Source organism: Lemur catta, chromosome 21, assembly GCF_020740605.2.
Source record: "Lemur catta isolate mLemCat1 chromosome 21, mLemCat1.pri, whole genome shotgun sequence".
Taxonomy (NCBI): Eukaryota; Metazoa; Chordata; class Mammalia; order Primates; family Lemuridae; genus Lemur; species Lemur catta.
The window spans coordinates 15,186,897-15,208,976 of record NC_059148.1 but is presented as its reverse complement, the minus strand read 5'-3'; the positions used below and the strand labels follow the sequence as shown (position 1 = coordinate 15,208,976).

The window sequence follows — 22,080 nt, the reverse complement described above, 5'->3', positions numbered from 1 at the left end:
TTTTTCTATTACCTAATATTCAAAAAAGATCTGTGCTAGTTATTGTTTTAACGGCTGATAGAAGCATTTTACTTGGAGATGCAGCTACATATAATTATCTTAAAGATTACCTGGGTGGTCTGTGCATATCCTTGAGTGGGCTGGGCGGTGTAAGCGCTGTAGCTGCAAAAGAATTAAATATGAGAACTGAACACTGAACATTCAAATACTATTACTATGTTCTCTACAAGTATAGGAGGCTCCACACTCTACACACATTATCACAGACAACACTGTGTAAGAGACTCACTTACCCCTGCTGGGCTGCAGCTTGGCTGTAGGTACTGTAATCTAGAGAAAAATAAGCAGAGAAAACAGTGTGAAGTTAACAGAAGGAAATGGGAAAGAGAGGGAAGGAATTCAGGTGGCAGGAAGAATTCTGTAAACTGTTTAGAGACCTAAAGGCCAACACAGGACCAAATGAGTCCCTCTCATCTCTCAACACCAAACCAAAAAATAAAATGTAAGCCAGTTAAATTCAGAAAGTTTGAATAAGGTGCTAGCTAATGAGGTCAGCTGATGTGGCAGAGATACTTTGCATGTTCCCACAACCACAAACCGCCCCCCCTCAGCCGCAGGCTGTCATTTCAAATACGTGATCACCACATCATCTCAGGCTGAGAATAGGACCCATTAACAGGATCACAAGTTTTTACCTTCATATAAAAAGACATGCAGCAGTATTACAATGTTTATCCTCAGACTGGTTACGTTAGCAGCCACCTCTCTTCAAAAACTAGTTTTTCTAACACTACCCTCACTTCAGCAAGTTAGACCCACCATAATTCCCTAGTACAATGACAGTGAAATGGAATGGCAGAAAACAAGAGGACAGCCATCACAATCCAGTGTTTTAAAGCGTTTGCTGTGTCAGAGCTACATCTGCACAATAATCCAAATGCTAGATATATTATAAATCCTGGCAAGGCAGAGTTAAGACACAATCCCAAAAACTGGCAGAGGAGAAAGCATTTACTCTTTCTGGGAATAATTTGGTTTCAGGTAATACCATCTCATTTCTTAAAACTCAAAGTGACTTTAACTTTTTTTAAAAAAACCACAAATTTTCTTCCCTCTCCAAGTAAACCTTCCTATAATTTTCCATGAAATTTACAACATGTATCAAAAGGAACTAAAAAACTCTGGTCCACTAAGATGTCTACAAGTAGTGGAAACAAACAGAAAATAAAACAGTTAAGAAGTTTTCACAGCACTACTGAATTAAAGTTACATAAGCTTCGTTTTTAAAGGCAGTTAAAGTAATTGTTTTTAAAAATTCTGCTCAATTCTTTTCTCTCCACAAGAATACATATCTTGTTCTGTGTTTGAAGACAGTATTGCCTTTAGGATGGAACAAACGGGTCCTTTCTTTTCCAATCAGAAAGTAGTCCTTCATCCAAAAGCAACAGTTGACATCTCAGCTCTTCATGGAGGGGTTCTACCCCACTCCATGCAATCCAAAGCTAGCCTCACAATCCGTTGGCCTGAGAGTACTTTGCTGAATCCACCTCTTCATGTTAATTTTCCGTCTCTACACTTCAGTGGACTTTCCTTCCTCTGTACATATACTCTTAATTCAGAACCCTGAATCATCAACATTACCAAACCAACTGCCCAAATGCTATCTACAATGAACAGATTCTTCTGTTCAAGAGTACAAGTCATACTCTCTGTGGCATACACAAATTAAATGCAAATAATTTCTTCCACGTGGCATCCACAAAATAAACACACTAATGTAATGTAGCATCTGAAACCAAATATTTCAACCTACATTTTGCTGAGGTCTTTGCATGAGAAATGATCCTGAATCACTGACATGTAAGTTAAATGTTTGCAAGAAGACTTTTACACAAGAGCAGTTATGTAAAACATAAAATTGGCAAAGCTGATATGGAACTGATGACCTCCCATCAGTGTGAAACCAGAGGATTTGCCCCTACACTGGTGGGCTAAGGGAGGAAGCAAACTTGTTTCATGAGAACTCATCTTCTCAGAGCACACAAACATTATATGGCCTCAAACATGCTACCTTTACACACTGGTCAGATTATTTAGAACAGTGTGTTTTCAATCCCCAAATGTGCAGTCAAAAATTTCACTAAAAATATAGCACACGTTGAGGAGAAAGAAGAGCCTGGGGGACCTCTACAGTGCTGGCAATGTTCTATTTATCGGTCTGAATGGCTACTTGTGAGTTTGCATTGTGATTCTTTGTTAAACTGGACATACGCTTCAGATGCATGGGGGGAACATCTACTATTATTCAAGGTAGGAGCTTAGATACTTTATCCAAGCTGCAGAGATTTAGGGCTTCAGACTACATGAGTTAGCATGCGGCAACTTTATGGAAGGGCAAAATGCTTTGCTGTAATGTAAGGTCAGAAGGACTCAAAAAGCTTTTAAAAGGTCTAGGTTAACTCCTACATTTTGCAGGAATGGAAAGTAAGGTCCAGGTAAGTTATGTTAGTCCCCAAAGACGCCCCAGCCAGCCCTCATAAATACTGTGTGTCTACATCAACCACAATAGCAATTCTGTAGTACATAGTGTTTACTGGTAAACAAGGTTTGAACCCAGTCCACTGAAAAAAGGCATGACCAGCCACGCAAAAATTTCAACATACATGTTTTGCCTTCTCAAGCTTTAGCAGGGGAGAGGAGGCTGGCAAGGGTACCCTGGCCCGAACAGCCAACACTTATGTTTACTGACCACACAGTTGAGGGGAGCTTTTAAATTGTCCTAAGCCTCTCGATTCTGGACTCTTTCCAAACCAAAACTCTGAAGGATCCAGATCTTTTGCTGTCTTCACTCTCATCTTCTTCCACCGTCTCTAAGGCCTGGAGTCAGGAGCCTAAGAATACCCACCCCTCCAGGCAAAAATGCTCCACCCTAACGACCGTGGGTCAGTGCACTAACGGGCTGCAGGTGATGGCTAGGCTACACTCTTCGACACTCCCTGCAGCAAGGACCCCCTATCCACCACATTCTAGAGTTCCCACCCCCGGCTTTCTTTCGAGTCCACTACTTCCACTACTCGCCTCCTTTCCCTCTCCTCTATGGCTCCAGGAAATAACAAGCCTGCCGGCCTAACGCAGGCGAATAAACGTGCGAAACCATTGCTTAAGCATAATTCAAATGCCGGCTCGGCCTTTTGTTCCTCCTAGGTCAGAGAGACCAGATATTTCTTTCTGGTAGGATTTCTGGTCTCTCGAACCAGGCTGGCCTTATTATACAACGGATGTCCCTCGGTGTCTGCTAAAAAAGGGCCCTGGGAAGCCACTTAATTGCTTTTTAGGGAGGGAAGGAGGTGGGGTTAACAACGATAAAAACGGAGAAGCCCAGGAAAGCATAAGATTGGGGGGGTCCTTAAGGGAGGAGCACGTTCGGCCTAAAAAACAGTCCGGCTTGGAGCTGGAAGCCGCCGGGGGACATCTCGGCAGCGCCGGACGCCCCGGCCGACTAGGCCGTAAGGATGACGGGGCTCCAGCTCATAGGCCGGCGCCCCTCGGCTCGCAAATCCGCGACGTCCTTTTTGTTTATTTGCTTTTTCCTCCGGGTTTCTCCGTGAGAGAAAGTCGCCCCCGGCATAGGGCCACCTCCCTGAACACGGGGAGGGGAGCGCCACAGTGACAGCAGGCCCGCGGCTTCTCGAGCCGCCATCTGGGCTCCCCCGCGGGTTTCGGGGTGACGGGCTCCGAGCCCGGCCGGATCCCTCCCCCGTCCTCGCGCGGGGCCTCGGCGGCCGCAGGCCCCGCCCACATGGCGGGCCGCCCGGAGCGCGGGGCCCGACGACCGCCACACAATGGAGGCCAAAGCAGGCCCCGCGCGCCCCCGCCGCCGCCAGCCCCCCGCGCGCCGGAAGGTTCCAGAACCGGCCCGCCCGGTGGGGGGAGGGGAGGGGAACGCGGGCCCTCGAGCTCGTCGAGCCGCGGCGGGTACCTCCAACCCCTCTCAGCAACTCCACTCAGTCGCCCTGACCACCCCCAGAGACAAGCGGCCCCTAGTTTGGGCGTCCAGGCTGTCGCCAGCGCGACCGCACTTCCACCACACTCACCCGTGGACGCCATTTTCTCTCCTTCCTCCTCGTTCTCTCAACGTCCGTCTCCCTCTCGCTTTCCCTCTAGGCGCCGCACTGCGCAGGCGCGAAACCCGCAACCTCGGGCGCTACCATCGGGCCGGGCCACGGGGGTGGAATAAAGAAGAATGAACCGCCGCTTTCTCGTTCTTCACGTCCGCAGCTCTAGTCCCAGTCCTCGCTAAAGAGCGCCAGACGTGACGCGAGGGTCACAACAGCGCCCAAGGGGCCAGAGCGCCGGGGCCTGGCTCTCGGCCTCAAACTGGAGCCGTTCTCTGCACGAGGCCGGGTGGTTGGGAATGGTTACGTCCGCGGGCTCCAGGGACCGTCTCTGAAGAGTCTGCCCTGGAGAGAAACGGAGACCGGCGGGAGGGCTGGGGGAAGGGACCCGGGCCTAGAGCAACTGCTGACTAATCGGCAGGCGGGGAGGGGGTGGCGCGCCGGCCAGTCGGCCGGGGTCACGCGCCTAGGGGTGTGCGGATTGGGTTCGGGGTTCCCGGGTGTCCGCCGGGAGCTCGAGTCCCGACTCCCCGCCGGGAGCCCCGCCCGGCCCTCCGGGGTGGGGGGCGCGCTCCGCGGTGAGTACCCGGACACGTGGCCGGCCCCGAGACCTCCCCCGCCCCAGTAACGGTCGCGGTGGAGACGGCCCTTTAATCTTCCTGCGTCCAATACCTACCTTTGTTTCTACAGAAGGGGAAACTGAGGCCCAAGGAAATCGAGTATCTTTCCAAAGTCCCAAAGCTGAGTTCGACCCAGGCAGACCCTGGGACCCCCTACTCTGTCCACCACCCGGAAGAATCTTCCCTGCCCTCGTCTTCCCGTTCTGTTCTCCTGGCTTCCCAGTAAGGTAGGCAGGGCCTGTCGGGGCACAGCCCCCTTTTTATAGGTCCAGGAAACTGAGGGTTCAAGTCCCAGTTCTGAGCGTCCGTGGCCAAGTCCTTCACCCTTGCTAAAGTGCCTGGTCGGCGGAATGGTTGTGAGGATGCAGGAGGAGGCTTGCAGTGGGTGTCCTGGCCCCAGACCCTGCTTCCAGGCAGGGTGGCACCTGCCCACCTTCTTGAACCTCAGCCCAGCCCCCTAGGTGGTGCCCAGGCCCAGGAAAGGGCAGGGCTCACCCTCAGATCCCTCAGCAGGCCCAGGAGCCAAGCCAACCTCTTTCTTTCAGTGAACGCATGTGAAGCACCAGCTAGCTGTGTGCTGGGAGGACCCTGGGGAACTTGGGGGTGAGTTAAGAGGAGCTTCCCCTCATGAGCTCAGACCGCTTGCCTAGGGAGACAGGCCAAGCTGTGCTAATAAGATAGGATAAGAGCCATGATGTGGGGGGGCCAGACGAGGGGAAGGGGACATTTGAGCTGGGCTTTAAAGGGTGAGTAGGAGTTTGCTTGTTGGAGAGATGGAGGAAAAGACATTTTAGGCAGGGGAGGTTTCCACATTTTTGCTGCAGGAAAGCAGTAGATGCAGAGGATGCCCTTGGCAAGGGAGCAGAGTAGGCAGCCTTCTTGTCTCTCTGGGATCCTGCTTCCTATCTTGAATCAGCCCCAGGGGAATCCTGGGACAAAGAAGCCTGACCAGGGGTGAAGGGGTTCAGTAGGGCCTGGAGGACAGGCTCGAGGCAAAGGGGGAGCACAGGGGAGAAAAAGCCTTGCTTTGTGGGCAGGGAATGGCCATGTTTGAAGGCCAAAGCTGGGATCAGCTGGGCATTACGTTGCCTGGGGTGGTCATGAACTCCTGGCCTCAAGTGATCCTCCCACCTTGGCCTCCCAAAGCAGTGGGACCCTGGGGAACTACTGTGCCAGGCCAGGAAAGGATTTTCCTAATCCCCATTTTACAGATGAGGAAAGAGAAGCTCAGAGGTTGGGAAACTTGCCCAGGGACATATATCAGAAAGAGGTGGAATGGACACTGGAACCTTCTGGTGCAAAGGGGACTATGGCCAGAGGCGCTGTGCTCAGGGCTGGGTAGGAAGGGGATGTCTCAGTCCCAGGTCACTTAGTATGGCTCAGGGTGTGGGACTCCTGCTGCCCCTCCACCCCTTCTGCCCCAACCCCTCCCCAATCTGCTTGCCCATTGGGTGGCCCCACCCTCCTGGTCAGGGGCAGCTGAGGCCATCTGGAGCCCTAAGGCTGGGCACAGTAGAGGGGAAGAGGGAGGAAGGTGGTAGTTTGAGGGAAGGAGGCAGAAGAGGGCTAGAGATGGTACTAAATTTGCCCTGGGGAGCTGTACCCCTATTTATGGGAGTCCCTGGCCCTGTGCCTCCCACTCAAGACTTCAGGGTCTATTAGGACTCAACTCCTGTCCCCTGCCCACCCTCACCCATAGGCAAGATAAGATGATTAATAAGCACATGGGATAGGGTCTGAGCTCCACTGTGGCCAGGCTGCTGGGTCTGCCTCTCCAGGCGCAATTTCCATCTCTGTAAAATAGGGCCGTTGGTAAGGTAGTTGAGAGGGTGTTGATGAAATAATGCTACGTTAATAACTGTTGTTATGTTTTCCTTACCCCCAGCACCCGGCCCCAGGACCACCCTCAACCAAGCTATGTGTGCCCAGGGCCCCCCTGGCCAGCTGTCCCTGGCGCTGCCTCTTGCCTCCTCAGTCCTGATGCTATTACTGAGCAGCCTGTGGCTGGTGGGGGCCGGCCCCAGCCTGGCCCTGGCCCCGGAGCTGCTGCTGGACCCCTGGCAGGGTGAGGGCAGCCACACGGACCTTGGTGGAGGCAGGAACTTGCTGTAGGGCCTGAGACCAGTTGGCAGGAGCAGTGTGTGCCCTGGGGAAGGTTGTCCTTAGACAGGAGCGTGCCCAGCTCACCCACGGCCAAGAAGGAGGGCAGAGGGGCCAGCAAGGTGGTGCGGGAACCTGCGGGTAGGAGTTCTTTTCTGACAGCTCCCCTTTGTGACTGCTTGCCCTTGAAATAAGACCTAAGACTTTCAGCTAAGCATGAGGATGGGGAGGAGGTTTGGGGGGGTCAAGGAGTAACCCCAGTTTAGCACCTGCTTCCCAGTAATAACAACAGCTCCAATGTACATTTGAAGAGCCCAAATGATGCTCAGAGAGGTTGAGTGATTTGTCCAAGGTCACAAGCTTGGGGGAATGGGGTAGCTGCAGATTGGAGCAGGCAGTCGCATCAGAACTCGTGCTGTCAACAGGGTGTGACTTGGTAAATAAGTGAAGCACTGTCACAGTGCCCGGGACGCAGTGGTGGCTCACTAGTGGGGTGCTCGCGAGGAGACTGAGTGGTGGGTCAGGCTTGTTCTGTTTAACGCAGCAGGGGAGTAGCCAGTGTGGCACCCTCGGTCCCCTCTACCAATGGTTAAGTGCTGGCAGTGGGTGGACTGGCTCCTGGGGAGGAGAGGCTGGCTCGGCGGGTGGCCCTGGTGGAGGATAAACCCCAGCCTGGCACACTGGGGCCAGCCTTGGAGGTTGGGGCCATGAACCTGGGACATGAGCCCCTTCTCTGTCCCAGTGTACCGGCTGCTGACCCATGCCTTGGGCCACACGGCCCTGCCTAGCCTGCTCCTGAGCCTGCTGCTCCTGCCTGCCCTCGGATGGCAACAGGAGTGCCACCTGGGCACGCTGCGGTTCCTGCACGCCTCCACCCTGCTCGCCCTGGCCACTGGCCTGCTGGCTGTACTGCTGGCAGGCCTTGGGGTGTCCAGTGCGGCCAGCAGCTGCGGGTACATGCCTGTGCACCTGGCCATGCTGGCTGGGCAGGGTCACCACCCTAGACGGCCCCATGGGGTGCTGCCACCGTGGCTGCTGCCGTGGCTGCTCCTTGCCCTGACCCCACTGCTCAGCTCCGAGCCACCCTTCCTGCAGCTCCTTTGTGGCCTCCTTGCTGGCCTGGCCTGTATCCTTTGCCTGAGCCCAGGGCCCGTGGGGACATGTGGGTCCTGTGGGTGCCTGGGAAGGAAGTGGCACAAAGGGGTCAGGCCCAAGCAATGCCAGGAGCACCTCCGAGTCCTCTTCTGGGCCACGCTCTGGGCCGAGGACTGGGGCTCATGGCCAGGTGCAGGTGCCAGTTATAATTTAAAGGGCTCTGTGGGGAGCCTGGGAGGGCTGAGGTGGCAGTCACCTGGCACTTCACCCTGTGAAGGTGGCATGTGAGCAGAGACATGCAAGAGGAGGGGTTTGGGTGAAGAGAAGTGAAAAGAGAGAGGGCTGGGCAGAGGGGGCAGATGGTACAAAGGTCAGGGCCGGGGGCAGGCAGCGGCCCCTGGGGAACAGAGAGGCAGTGACCTGTGGCCACGGGTACAGTGGCTTCAACACAGGCATTTGCTCTCAAGATGCTTAATACCTGTCAGGGGACACAGCCTGCCAAAGGGAACAGGCTGACTCCTGCAGTCGCTCTGGCTTTCAGGGGCGCAGTCTGTCTTGGGTTGGCACGGGGCTGGCATGCAGTGTGGGCGCACACCTGGCTGGTTTTGGCTTCCTTGACTGGCCGCCCTGCCCTGGGCAGACAGATGCCGCTGGGGCCTTCTGGTGGCTGGAGCTGTCGGAGCAGCGGCTGCAGGAGCTGCAGGAGGGCGTCTTGTGCAAGACCCTGGCAGGGTGCTGGCCGCTGAAGCTCTTTCCCACCCCGGGCAGCCTGGCCGAGCTGCCTTTCACCGATCCTGCCAGAGTGAGGTGAGAGTGACGCTGGGGACACTGGCCCTGGGTGGCGGATGCTGTGGCAGGGCTGTGCTCAGGCCTCTTCTGCTTCTGCTCCTCCAGGCCTCCCGTCCCTGGACCTCCTTATGTGGCCTCCCCTGGCTTCTGGTCCCACAGCGAAAGCGCAGCCCCGCTCCCACTGGGCCTGAGGTCTGTGCAGCTGACCTGGGAGGGCTCCTCAGAGGTGGGCCTGGACTGGGCCGGGGCCACCTTCTCCCCAGGGACTCCGCTGTGGGCGGCCCTGGACAACCAGATGCTGCAGGAGGGGATCCAGGCCTCGCTCCTTGACGTGTCGGCCCAGGGGGCCCAGGGCCCACTCTGGCTGCCCAAGTCCTCCGTCTCCTCTCTGCGGTAAGGCGGGGTGGGCAGGGATGGGGTCCTCAGGTGTGGGGGCTGGCGGTGGCCCTGACACTCCCTCCTTGTCCCCCGCACACCCCACAGGCTGCAGCAGCTGGAGCGCATGGGCTTCCCCACGGAGCAGGCAGTGGTGGCACTGGCAGCCACGGGCCGCGTGGAGGGTGCCGTGTCACTGCTGGTTGGAGGGCAGGTGGGCACAGAGGCCCTGGTGACCGAGGGGAGAGGTGGGCTTCCCCACCCCGAGGGCCCTGGGCCCCCCTAGCCCAGGCAGAAGGTGGGAGCACTAGGCCCTTGGGTGATGAGGTCTGGCCCACAGGCAGGTAGCCTGAGCCCCCACTCTGTCTACTAAGGGCCACCCGGGGGGCATGGGGGCACCCCTGGGGGCAGGAGAGCCCCCCAGCATGCTGCCCTGGTACTATTTAGAATAAAAGTCAGTTTGTTATTCAACCTGGACCTCTGTGGAGGCAGCAGTTGTGTCTGAGTCCTCCATTTGGCATTAATGAATGAGTGAGAATGAACGAACGACTGCGGGGGAGCTGCTCCTCGATGTCCGGAGACACGGGGCTCCTGCCCTGCCCTGTGCAGCCTCGTCCTCCACGAGGCTGCGTCTCCCGTGCAGAGCGTTCTTCCTTGCTTGTTTCTGGCTAATTTCCACCCACCAGGTCTCAGCCGGGATGGCCCCTCCCAGCTGCCCCCACCTGAGCACACACTGAGACCAGGCTGGGTGGGATCGGAGGAGGGGCCTTTATTGGCCAGTACACAGCTACCTCCTGTGTCTGTCACAAATACTGGTGGGAGCAGGTGGCCCCTTCCTCTCCGTGTCCCCACCCCCAGCTGGGACACTGGGAAGGGGCCGGGGGCTCGGGGCAGAACTGAGGCAAGGAGCCCCCACAGTCCAGCCAGAGATGAGACAGCCTGACCTCAGGGTTGGGGTCCCAGCACTGGAAAACAAGGACGGAGTTGCGGGGGGGGGGTCCCCACGGTTCAGCTAGGGAGGAAAGGGAGGGAGACCCCCCTGGTGGTCCCTGCGTGTGCTGGGGGCCAGGCAGAGCTCTGGCTCCTGCTCCCGACTCCCCAGTGCCTCTGGGCCTGGGTGCTCAGACAGCTGATGAGACCGGAAGCCTCGTACCTCTGACCCCTCCTTGAAGGCCCGCGTCACCCCTTGTCACACAGGGGAACCGAGACCCCGACCTCACCTCCTGCCTCCAGCTCGGGCCCCAGTCCCCGCTCAGCCTGTCATGTGCGAGGTGCCCAGACCAAGACCTGCCCACCCCTAAGGCCTGGATGGCAGAAGGGACCCTGAGGACATTAATAAATATGGACGGGCGGTCCCTGGAGGCAGCTGGCCACATCCAGGCTCGGAAGGGAAGCCTGGCCTGGTCCACCCCAGGGGCCGCCACCGCCCTCAGCCTCTCTCGTTCCGGCTCCTGGGGGCCACGATCCGGTAGTTGGCTGCGTGTCCTCCCCTCTTGCCCCGAAGGAGGCTGGGGGTCCCCGTGCCAGCAGGGCCTGCCCCAGACCCCAGCTCTGGTTCTGCCGGAGGGAAGAAGGAGAAAGGCCATGTTAGGGGGTCCATGCGGGGTGCCCACCTCCCCTTGGCCCTCTGGGGGTGGCAGCACAGGGCGCCCTCTGCTGGCTGCAGGCCGCCCTGCTGTCTGGGAGCAGAGCTGTGGGAAAGAAGGGGGTCTGCAGGCTGGTGAGCGCTGCCCCCCAGCACTCAGCCCCCCAACCCAGTGAGGGAGCTCTCAGGGCCTGTTTGACGCCTGCTTTGTCAAGCGGGGATGGCCAGGTCCACTGTGTGTGTGAAATGCTGAGCACATAGCGAATGCGTCATAGAACGTACAGTTCTTTTTATCTAGTCCTCATTTTGGGGTGGAGTCACCCTGAGTCACCCCACTTCATAGCTGGATAAACTGAGCGAGGGAACAGACTCACTTGGGCGAGGCTGCCAGTAGGGGAAAAAGGCTCAGGAGGGCCAGGCCTGCCACTGACCTCTACGGACCACTGACCGCTACTGTGCAGCCTTGGGCAGTTGGACCCCGAGGCTGGTGTGGTTTTGACCCAAGTCTCCTGCAGGTCTGGTCACCGTGAGTTGGGCATGAGATGTGCGCTGACATGATCAACCGCAGGGCCCTCGGTTTCCCCTGGGCCCCATGTAGCACCTGGCTAAGTGGCGGCAGCAGCAGACTTTTGCTGTTGAAGCCAGAAGAGCCAGAGCTTAACAGAGGAGAGACCCAGGGTGGAGCCCTGGCTTTACTGCCATCCCTGTGACCCTGAGGGAGCCACACGAGCCCTCTGAGCCTCTGTTTCTTCATCTGTAAAATGGGCATGGTTTTGCCCGCCTCGTGTGCTAATCGTAAGGATTAGAGATGACCAGTGTAACTCCCCCAGCTGGGCCAGACACATGGTAGCTGTTACTGTTATCATCGTTACTCATTATAACCTAAACGTGAACCCCATCTGGGTCTTTAGTTAGCACCTGCTGTGTATGCCAACTGGGAGTGTCCCATCCCCTTCTCTCTCCCTCCCCTCCTGCACCTCTCCCTCCAGGCCCCAACCCAAGCTCAAGGGGCCGTTCTCCCAGGCTTGTGGCCACTGACAGTGGGCACGAACCTTCCCGCCTGCATGGAACTTCCTCCCTTGGCTGTCAGAGACAGAGCTGGCTGAAGGCAGGGAGGGACAGATCCAGGGCCATAGTGGCCCAAATATGTCCCTTCTAGCTCCTGCCCCAATCCTCCTAAGAGAGGAGGTGGGGAACACCTAAACGGTGCTGAGAGCCCAAGATTTGGTCCTTGGTTCCCACCTGTAAGAGGAAAGGAGGTCTGGAAGATGGTCGCTGATGTTTCTAGAAGTCAGAGAAGCCATGTGGCATGGTGGGAGAGCCTTTTGGACCCCACACGCTTTCCAACCTCTAGGCCTCTGCTCACGTGAGACTCTGTCACGACTGCCCTTCCTACTCCTCCACCTGGCCCACTCGCAGGGGTCTTCCAGGACCCCACGCGAGTATCCCCTCTTCCCAGGAGTCTTCTCCAACCCCCAAGGAGAAATGACTCTCCCTCACTCACATCCTCAGCTGCTCCTGCACCCCTTGTCCCCCTAAAGATACCGAGGACTCCCTGCCACTCGACAGGCAGCTCCCCAAGGCAGGGACCTATCTGCTCTCCAGGGCCCCAGCACCACCCAGGCCCGGTGTTCAGTGCTCCCCAGGGTTTTGCTGAATGAAGGAGGCTTGGCTTTAACCTTGACTCTGCTCGCCTGGGACCTGTCTCCCAGCCTGTAAAATAGATGCGAGGTTGGACGTGCTGTTGTCGAGGCCTCTGTGCACTGATGTGCTGATGGATGTAGGATGGGCGGTTAGGCGGGGGAGAACGGAGCCAGCCCCTGGGGCAGCCAACCCGTCCTCTCTCCAGGGCCAGCCACAGGCTCCAGTTCAATGGGGAGGGGCCTCCTCAGCCTCACCCCCAGGAGCCAGGTACAGGCACAGGTATGGCCCACCTGGTGTCTAGCCTCCTCCTGTGCCACCCAACCTGCCTTCTAGCACCTTCTCAATCTGGGCCCTGCCAGATTCTCTAGCCTCTACGTTCTTTCTGGTCTCCTGGCCCTTTGCTTGTGCTGTTCCTCTGCCTGTTCTCTCTCCCCAGATCCTTGCCCTTCAGTGATGTCTCCACTTACACATCACTTCCTCCAGAAAGGCCTCCCTGAGACCCCCTCTGCCCTCCCCCAGGCCTGGGCTAGAGGCACTTCTGTATTCCCACGGCTGCCTGTAGTTGCTCCGCTGTGGGATATCTCCCCTTGGGTTTCACTGCCAGTGCCAGGGCTCTCCCCAGCCCCCAGCCCCCTCAGCTCCATGAGGGCAGGGCTGTCTCTGTCTCATCTGGTGGAGCCTGTGCCAGCAAGGTGCCTGGCGCAGAGCAGGTACTCATTCACTGGAGAACTAGTTACCAGAGCCTTCTCTGTGCCAGGCACCATCCCCTGGACGTATGGAAGGATGAAGAATGAATGTTCACTGGCCTGGGCCAAGCATCGGAAGGCACCTTCTGCGTGCCCGGGCCCTTCCCAGGCCCTTCCTGGAAGGGGCTGCCCCTGCCTGCCCGCCCTGCCATTACCTGGCCAGATGATGGCTTCCAGCAGGGTGACCCGTCTGGCCAGGAGCTCCAGCTGAGCCTGCTGCTGCAGGAAGCTCTGTAAGCTAGGAGCCTGATGGGAGATCGAGAAGAGCAGACGGTGCGAGTCTGGCCTCCGAGGGCTGGGCCGGGGAGCCAAGGGGCAGGATGGGAGGGCAGTGCAGCTGGCTTCAGGGCAGGCGCCTGGGCTGGAGTCTCTGTGGAGACCTCCGTCTCCACTCCTCAGGTGGGGACAGGGCTTGCCTGGCTCCTCAAGTGACCAGATGGGTGGGGAATTGCTCAGTGAACACCTGGGGTGCAGGTCTGGCTCTCTCAGGCCCCCAAAGGGACAGGTTAGAAGGACCAAAGGGGGAACTGCAAGGGGGACACCTGAGGCCAGGAGGGCCTTCCCTGTGAGAGCCTCTGGGGACTTACGGGGGAGGAGGGTCAGAACTAGCATGTGGTCCCCTGGGGCCTGCGCTGGGCTGTCACCCATGGTCCCCTGCACTTCTGGAGTCCAGCTCCATGACCTACTGTCCTGTGGGCCAAGAGACTGACTCTGTTACCCACACGATTTTTCTAGAGCTGAAGCTGGACTAGAGTCTGGGTCCGTTGCCCATAATCCTCCTGGGGGCCTGGGCTCTGACTTCATTACCCACAATCCCCTGCCCGGCTGGAGTCTGGCTCTGTTACCCACAATCCCCTGCTGGTGTGGAGTTTGGGTCCATTGCCCATAATTTTTTCCAAACTCAAAATCTGTCATCCCTGGTTCCCTGCAGGCCTGGAAACCACACTACCCACAATGCCTGGAGGCTGAGGTCTGACCCCAGCGGTGGGGTCCGGGTTTCCAGGGCACCCCTGCACCTGTGGAGGAGGGGACCGGTCGGAGGGCTGGGTGGTCATGGCCTCGCAGGCCCACACTTGCCCGGGGCACACCTTCTGCAGCCTCATGACCGGGCTCAGGCCAGTTCTACCCCAGAAGGGCTTGGGGAAGGCCGGCAGGCAGGGGCTGGCCTGTCTGTCCGTCTGTCTGTCTCTACTCACCATAGAGCCCAATCATTGTTTCCAAGATTAAAACCCTCTCAGCTAAAATCTTCAAAGCCTCGCGTAGTTGGTGCAACCCCTCCCCCTGCGGAGGAAAGAGACAGATGCAGCCGTGAAGGGGGCTGGGGTGGGGACCCGGCAAAGCCTGTTGGTGGCCCATGCCCCACCCGGGACATGCACCTGCAGCCCCGCACCACCTGCCGCAGCCCAGGGCCCATGGACAGTCAGAGCTAGACCAAGAGAGGACGGGGCGGGGGGGGTGGTCAAGGCAGGCAAAGCAACTCCTGAAAGACCTCTCAGGAAGTCCCACTGGTCCCAGCTGGCTGCTCTCCCTGCACCGGGGCAGAGCGGCTGCCCACAGCCGGCCACGGAGCCTGTTGCAGAGCTGCCCCTGCGCTTGCCATGGAACCACCCCAGAGGCTGCCATGGGCCTCCCCGTCCTCTGATCTTTGTCACCCAAGACTGGCTGCTCTCCTGTCACCTGCACGATTCCCGCCACATCCCTGGGCCACCTATCCTCTTATTTACTTCATATTCTTTTTTTTTTTTGAGACGAAGTTTCGCTTTGTCACCTGGGCCAGAGTGCTGTGGCATCAGCCTAACTCACAGCAACCTCAAACTCCTTGGCTCAAGCAATCCTTCTGCCTCAGCCTCCCAAGTAGCTGGGATTATAGGCACAAGCCACCATGCCTGGCTAATTTTTCTATTTTTAGTAGAGACAGGGGTCTCACTCTTGCTCAGGCTGGTCTCGAACTTCCGACCTCAAGTGATCATCCCACCTCGGCCTCCCAGAGTGCTAGGATTAGAGGCGTGAGCCACCGCGCCCAGCCTACATCATATTCTTTCAGTTCGCTTTTTGCCATAAATTACCACATTAACCTCACCCTAATTAACTTTAGCAGTGAGGTCAGACTAGTTACCAATATTTCCAACCACACCAAATTGCACAAACAGATGCTCCTTGACTTTTGATGGGGTTACGTCCTGATAAACCCATTGTGCGTTGAAAATATCGTAAGTCAGAAGTACAATGGGCTTATCTGGACATGGCCCCTTTGTAAGCCGAGGAGCAGACTGAATGCCTATCACTTTCACACCATTATAAAGTCAAAAAATCCTGAGTCGAGCCATCATAAGTTGGGGACTGTCAGTATATGAGTAAAATTAGGAAATGAGTTGCATGGCTGTCGGGGAACCTGCGCTTAAATGCAGGCAAACCTGAGGTCCAGGCCTGGTGCCCCTTCCCCAGCCCTCCTCACTTTGGGCTTCTCCCAGGAAAACACACTCGCCCCTCCCAGGGCTTGGCCTACGCCAGGTCTGTATTTTGGCACGTCCTGGTGCCTCACCCCTAGCCACACCTTCTCCTTTAAGCAGCATGGGTCTGCTGGGTGTGCATCTCGTGTCTCTGGCCCCAGGCCCCAGGGATATGGCATTGGGCCCACAAAGCCCATCCTCCAGTCCCCAAGTGGTGCCAGCTGCTGCCCAGGGCTCAGCCAGAGACCTCACCTTGACTTCCTCCCAATCCGTCCTTTCCTTCCCCAGCATGGGGTCCACGGTCTTGCCAACATTCCACACTCCCTCTTTCCTAGTCCAGCCCAAAGCTATTTCTGGAATGTAGATATCTCAGTTCCAACCAAGTGCCAGGATGGCAATTAGAACTACCCCAGCGCCGACAACATCTGGAGGTCTCTCCCGTTGTCCTTCCCGCAGCACAGATAAGTGAAGGGATGTATGATATGCATATTTGGACAATTATAATCCAATCCTTTAAGGTAGTTGTTCCCCACAAAAACATCTAAACAACTGAGAGGTCTCCTAACCCATCCATTATGAATTAGCCGGCCCACTGGGGCTGTCCCTTATGATCCAGCTGTCTCGTCCACATCACACGGATTGGGCTACCCTCAGGCCACTTAATGGAGCCTGAGGGGTCTCAGGGTGACCACAGGCTGCACACCAAAGCAAACCCCCTTCAAGTATTACAGGAGCAAGATCTAAAAATGGATGACTTCAAAAATTCCATGAAGCCGTTCCCAGCATGGACAGTGAGACAAGCTGGCATCATGAACCTTCTCACAAGGCACAATGAAAGGGCACCCAGCCTGGACAACACAGCAACACTCTGTCTCTACAAAAAATATAAATTGAAAAATTAGCCGGGCATGGTGGCACATGCCTGAAGTCCCAGCTACTCAGGAGGCTGAGGCAGGAGGATCGCTTGAGCCCAGGAGTTTGAGGTTGCCGTGAGCTACGACTCCCCGACAGATGTTCATATATTTAACCTGCATCTCATCATGAAGAAACAATCAGACAAATTTAGACTGTGGGACATTCACAAAAACACAAAATCAAGAGAGGAAGACAAGGGCAGGGGCCTGTTCTAGACTAAAAGAGATGAGAGATGGGACAACCAAATGCAACGTGTGACCCTTGATTAGATCTTGGATTTAAAAAAAAATAGAGCTTTAAAGGCATTTTTGGGACAACTGGTAAAACTGACAGGTGAGTCACATATTAAATGGCATCATTATACTGAATAAATGTTAGCTCCCTTAGGTGTGCCAGGGGTATTGCAGTTATTTGGGAGAATGTCCGTATTCCTCCGAGATGCATGCTGAAGTGTCAGGGAAGATACAGATGAGGTTTGTAGCTTACTTTTACTTTCAAATGAATTGAAAAAAAAGACCTATAAATAAATACAGAGAGAAAGAGCAATTGTGGCAAAATACAGTCATGCACCACATAATGACATTTCAATGACAGACCGAATAGCTTGATGACGGTCCCATAAGATTAAGATGGAGCTGAAAAGTTCCTATTGCCTAGCATTTACTATACTGTACTTTTTCTTGTTATTCTAGAGTATATTCCTTCTACTTATATATATAAAAAAAGTTATCTGTAAAACAGCTTCGGGCAGGTCCTTCAGGAGACATTCAAGAGAAGGCATTGTTATCATAGGAGATGACAGTTCCACACGTGTTATTGCGTGTTATATAGGACAAGATGCAGAGACAGAAGACAGTGATATTGATGATCCTGAACCTGTGTAGGCCTAGCCAACCGTGTGTGTTTGTGTCTTAGTTTTTAACAAAAAAGTTTAAAAAGTAAAAACAATAAATAAATAAATTTTAAACAGAGAAAAAAAGCTAATAAACTAAGAATATAAAGAAAGAAAATAGGCTGGGCTGTGGTGGCTCATGCCTGTAATCCTAGCACTCTGGGAGGCCGAGGTGGGAGGATCACTTGAGGTCAGGAGTTTGAGGTTGCTGTGAGCTAGGCTGAAGCCACAGCACTCTAGCCTGGGCAACGGCATGAGACTCTGTCTCAAAAAAAAAAAAAAAAAAGCAGTTAAAAAGTTTGTAAGGTAAAAACATTACAGTAAGCTAAGGTTAATTTATTACTCAAGAAAAGTTTTTTTTTCTTTTTTTAAGAGACACGGGTCTCACTATGTTGTCCAATCTGTTCTTGAACTCCTGGCCTCAAGCAATCCTCCCCATTCAGCCTCCTGCGTAGCTGGGATTACAGGTGGGAGCCACTATGCCCAGCTCAAGAAAAGTATTTTTTATAAATTTAGTGTAGCCTAAGTGTACAGTGTTTATCAAGTCTGCAGTGGTGTACGGTAATGTCCTAGATCTTCACATTAACTTCACAACACTCACTCACTGACTCCCCCAGAGCAACTTCCAGTCCTGCAAGCTCCATTCATGGTAAGTGCCCTATACGGGTGGACCCCTTTTATCTCCTATGCCATTTATTTTTCAATTTTGAGACAGAGTGTCACTGTGTCACCCTGGCTAGAATGCGGTGGCCTCGTCATAGCTCACTGCAACCTCAAACTCTTGGGCTCAAGTGATCCTCCTGCCTCAGCCTCTTGAGTAGCTGGGACTATAAGTGTGCACCACCACACCCAGTTAATTTTTCTATTTTTAGTAGAGACGACGTCTTGCTCTCACGCAAGCTAGTTTCGAACTCCTCACCCCAAGTGATCCTTCCGCCTCGGCCTCCCAGAGTGCTAGGATTACAGGTGTGAGCCACTGTGGCCGGCTTCTTATACCATATTTTTATGGTACCTTTTCTATGTTTAGATACACAAATACTTACCACTGTGGTACAGTTGCCTACAGGGTTCAGGACAGTCACATGCAGTAGAGGTTGCAGCCCCAGAGCAACAGGCCGCACCATATAGCCCAGGTGTGCAGGGGGCTACACATCCAGGTTTGTGTAAGTTCACTCTGCGACGTTTGCACAGTAACCAAATCTCCTAAGGACACATTTCTTAGAACGTGTCCCCGTCACTAGGTAACACATGACTATACCAGTAATTGGTCCGTCTACAGGAAGGACAGAAGGAGACCAACTTTTCTGTGTATTTGGCAATTTTCAAGATAAAAATCTGGGGGTCTGTATAAAAAAATCCGCTGTTTGGATCCCCTCCCAGATGGGTGTCCCGCTGCTTGTGCTGACGACACCCTAGGCCCCTCCAGCCTGGCCTGCCATCTGCTCTCTGGATCTAGGTGTCCCGGGCCTGCTGGCCACCCCTGCTCGGCTGTAGCACGGACACCTCCCTTTGTTCCGCGGACAAAACTCAGCATGTGTGTTTCTCCCGGTTCTCTTTTACAGTGTGGTCTTCTCTCACTCCTCACTCCCCTTCACAGCCAGACCAGCACACGAGTGTCTCTCAGCTCCACTGACAGCTGTCTGTCCTCACGGCCCCCAACCCTAGTTCTGGTCCCCACGGTCCGTCGCCAGGATGACCACGACAGCCTCCTGCCTCGCCTCTCTCTTCCTGCCTTTCCCATCCATTCCCCAGAGGGATATTTCACAAACAAAACTCCGGCCACATCACTCCGCTGCTTGTAAATGTTTCAATGACTCCCCACTGTCCATAGAACAAAGTTCAAATTCCTTAATGCGGCCTCGCAAGTCCTGAGAGCCTCTCTGGCCTCTGTCTCACTCCCTGCCTGTCACGCTGCCACCGCAAGTATTTGCAGCAACTCAAACACCACAGGCCCTTTGCACTTGTGGCCTCTCCTCCGCCTGCAGGTCTTTCTTCCCCCACCTCACTGTGATCACCCTGAGGTCACATCCCAACGACATCTGTGTCCCACGCCAGGCCTGGCACCCACAGAGGAGATGCTTGGGGAATGGTAGCTGCTTCTCTAGCCCTGGGAGCTTAAAAGCTTTGGCTTCTATTCTCGCTCTGTGAAGGATTTTCTCTGCAGAGTTGGGCCTCAGTTTCCCTGTCTCAATAAGGGGTGAGAGCTTTGATCTTGTCTAGATGGGCTGGGAGAGCCCAGTCACACCAGTTCCTGCAGTGCACTCTCATGACCACCAGGTGTCACTGCCGTACCACAGCATGGCCAGCCTCTCTGACAGCTGCGCTAAGGGGGGCTTGGTAGGTGCCATGTGTATAGGAGCCCTCCGGGACCTTGCCAACACTGGACCCCATCCCCACCTGCCCCAACAGAGCCAGGCCCCCAGCCCCCAAAGCCGCATGCAACCCCCAGCCCAGCAGTTCCCTCCCAGGCAGGCAGCAAGCAGGGGCAGAAGTGCAGGTAGACCATGGGGAGGAAATGGATGGACAGGGGCCCTGCTACCTCTTGGGGGACCCCTCCCACAGGTGGCCTCGGGTTTGTGGACTGGTCTAGGGTATCCCAGGCATCCTGTTCCCCTGCCAGGGGTCCCCATGAGGGGACAGGACTGACCAGCCTAATTCTGCCTTGACCTAGCCCCTCCCACCATTCCTGGGCTGGGTGGAAAATGTTTCCAGACCCCGGGCCTCCAAGAGAGGCTAGCGAGGGCCTAGGGCATGGAGAGGGTCGGGCTCACATGGGTCTACTTGACCCCCAGCTCTGCGCATGCCCATCCCAGCTGTATCCTTAAGAGGCTCTGGAGCCACAGAGGGTGGGTGGGGACTTAGGGGGAGACGCAGGGGCCACAGGGGACTGGGGGAGGCTTGCTGGAGAGGTAGCAGGGCCCCAGTAGTCACGGGGAGACATGGGGGAGGACTCGTGCAAGGTGGGGGGCTCCCACGGCTGTATCCATCACTGACCCCACAATCGGTAACTGAGAGGGCAGGCAGGTGCTGGGTGCCTCCCACATCCTCACTAACCAGTGCCTGCCAGGAAATAGGGCGTCCCGGCCAGACTGCATAGGGAGGGAGCAGGGAGGATGGGGAGGCAGGACACCACTCTCCAAACGAGCCTTCTAATCACCTGTGCTGCAGGGGTGTCTGCCTCCACCCTGTCCATTTTCCAACTGTCTCCTATGTCAGCGATGGTTTCCAGGTCCCCTGATTGTGGGGGTTTTGGGCATGGTGTTCGTTCTAGGGTCCTGGTCCTTCCCCCATGTGTCTCTTGGGTGAGGAGATTTCTAGGCCTTGAAATTCATTCACTACCATTACCGCCAATGATTAATTATGACAGTTTCTAGGACCCCACATGAATCATGGGATTTGGGGGTGTGTGGTTTCTAGGTTCCCCCTTCTCATTTACTCTATGTCTCCTGTGGATGTGACAGTTTCTAGTCTTCTCTTCTCATCCATCATAGGTCCCCTATGTATGCAATGTTGTCTAGGACCTTGTGCAAATTATAGATCTTTTGGGTACAGCGGAGTCTAGATCTCCTGACCTCATAAACCCATCAAATATGTACATAACGGTTTTGCGGCAACCCTCCCCATGTGTTGTGGATTTCCTAGGTGTATGGTGGTGTCTAGGTTCCTTGTCCCTTTTACCATGGGGCTCCCATGACCCTCCCCATTTCCAGCTTCCCTTCCTAGGCTTCATGGCTGTCCTAAGGCCTCCTGTCCCATTCTTCTGTGTTGATACTGTCCTCATGCTTCCCTTTCTTCTGCAGACATGGGAGCGGAAGCCAAAGCCCTTGCTGGGAGGGGGCTATGGAGACAGGAGATGCAGTCTGGCCTGGGTCAGCCCACACTGCCTGGGAGGAACAGGCAGAGCCACCCTGGCCTGAAAAGGCCACAGAGGGAAGGCAGAGACAGGGACGAAGACGAGGTAGAGAGCACGGGGTCTGCTGACAGGGCTGGCCCCGCCCAGTTGGGAGGGACAGGATGGAGGAGGGGGCTGGAGCTGAGGACTGCCAGGGCTCCTGCCTGGGCGGCCAGGCTGCCGCGGGGGTGCGGATGGGGCGTTCCCACTCCCAGGACCCACTGGTGAGGGGACAGTCTCCTGAGCACCCAGGGCAGGGAAGGCATGGGGAGGCTAGTGCAGGGGCAGCGCTTACCCAGTGGCTCTTCTCACCAGGGTCTCCCTTGGGGCCAGGTTCTCCCTGCAAGGAGAGACAGAGATAGAAGCAGTGAGGAAGGAAAGGAGAGAGAGAGAGAGAGAGAGGGAGAGAGATTTAGAGAAACAGAGACAGAGCGTAGCTTGTGTAAGACTAATATCAGATAAAAAGGAAAAAAAAGGCTGGGTGCTGTGGCTCACACCTGTACTAGTCTGTAGCCAGGCTAATTAAGAAAAAAGAGAAAAGACAAAAATTACCAATATCAGAAAAAAAAAAAAAGGGTCATTACCAGAGATCCCATGGACATTAAAAGGATAATAAAGAAATATTATGAAGAACTCTGGGCCGGGCGCGGTGGCTCACACCTGTAATTCTAGCACTCTGGGAGGCCGAGGCGGGTGGATCATCTGAGCTCAGGAGTTCGAGACCAGCCTGAGCAAGAGCAAGACCCCATTTCTACTAAAAAAATAGAAAGAAATGATCTGGACAACTAAAAATATATAGAAAAAATTAGCCAGGCATGGTGGTGCATCCCTGTAGTCCCAACTACTCAGGAGGCTGAGGCAG

The 22,080-nt window shown here is 55.3% G+C and overlaps 3 protein-coding genes across 16 annotated transcripts in view; 1 reads left to right on the top strand and 2 right to left on the bottom strand.

Annotated features, from left to right (window-relative positions):
* The window catches only part of EWSR1 (EWS RNA binding protein 1), a 28,771-nt gene extending 23,871 nt beyond the window's left edge, over positions 1-4,900 (bottom strand). For 2 of the 4 annotated variants that reach the window (XM_045534389.1, XM_045534391.1), the window contains exons 1-4: positions 4,792-4,900; positions 4,095-4,460; positions 294-330; positions 111-162 (exon numbers count right to left, since the gene is read on the bottom strand). In XM_045534389.1, coding sequence (XP_045390345.1) covers positions 111-162; positions 294-330; positions 4,095-4,107 — 102 coding nt within the window. In that variant the 5' untranslated portion in view covers positions 4,108-4,460; positions 4,792-4,900. The remainder of the gene's footprint in view (positions 1-110; positions 163-293; positions 331-4,094; positions 4,461-4,791) is intronic. The other 2 variants (XM_045534390.1, XM_045534392.1) reach the window with 1 other exon arrangement.
* Positions 3,448-9,565, top strand: RHBDD3 (rhomboid domain containing 3). 5 transcript variants are annotated; one of them, XM_045534402.1, is made up of 9 exons: positions 3,453-3,506; positions 4,165-4,693; positions 4,806-4,962; positions 5,281-5,338; positions 6,621-6,800; positions 7,578-7,961; positions 8,575-8,737; positions 8,825-9,112; positions 9,203-9,565. In XM_045534402.1, the coding sequence occupies exons 5-9, from the start codon at positions 6,653-6,655 to the stop codon at positions 9,378-9,380; spliced, it is 1,161 nt and encodes a 386-aa protein (XP_045390358.1). In that variant the 5' UTR covers positions 3,453-3,506; positions 4,165-4,693; positions 4,806-4,962; positions 5,281-5,338; positions 6,621-6,652; the 3' UTR covers positions 9,381-9,565. The 5 variants fall into 5 exon arrangements, with proteins under 5 accessions (XP_045390361.1, XP_045390358.1, XP_045390356.1 ...); XM_045534400.1 differs by having other exon boundaries at positions 5,281-6,800; XM_045534401.1 differs by lacking the exon at positions 5,281-5,338 and having other exon boundaries at positions 3,454-3,506.
* A 274-nt stretch (positions 9,566-9,839) lies between these two features.
* EMID1 (EMI domain containing 1) overlaps positions 9,840-22,080 on the bottom strand; it is a 35,073-nt gene continuing 22,832 nt past the window's right edge. For 2 of the 7 annotated variants that reach the window (XM_045534395.1, XM_045534398.1), the window contains 3 exons: positions 21,514-21,558; positions 14,266-14,350; positions 9,840-10,651 (listed from right to left, as the gene is read on the bottom strand). In XM_045534395.1, the coding sequence (XP_045390351.1) occupies positions 10,524-10,651; positions 14,266-14,350; positions 21,514-21,558 (258 nt within the window). In that variant the 3' untranslated portion in view covers positions 9,840-10,523. Of the gene's footprint in view, positions 10,652-13,224; positions 13,316-14,265; positions 14,351-21,513; positions 21,559-22,080 lie in introns of those variants that run through there. The other 5 variants (XM_045534394.1, XM_045534397.1, XM_045534393.1 and 2 more) reach the window with 3 other exon arrangements.

What these genes read in the sequence shown, in the direction of transcription:
- RHBDD3 (XM_045534400.1), top strand. Translation starts at nt 6,602, where the DNA reads ATGTTTTCCTTACCCCCAGCACCCGGCCCCAGGACCACCCTCAACCAA. An exon ending in GCTGCTGGACCCCTGGCAGG is followed by an intron (nt 6,801 to 7,577) that starts GTGAGGGCAGCC and finishes TCTCTGTCCCAG; the next exon opens with TGTACCGGCTGCTGACCCAT. An exon ending in TCCTCCGTCTCCTCTCTGCG is followed by an intron (nt 9,113 to 9,202) that starts GTAAGGCGGGGT and finishes CACACCCCACAG; the next exon opens with GCTGCAGCAGCTGGAGCGCA.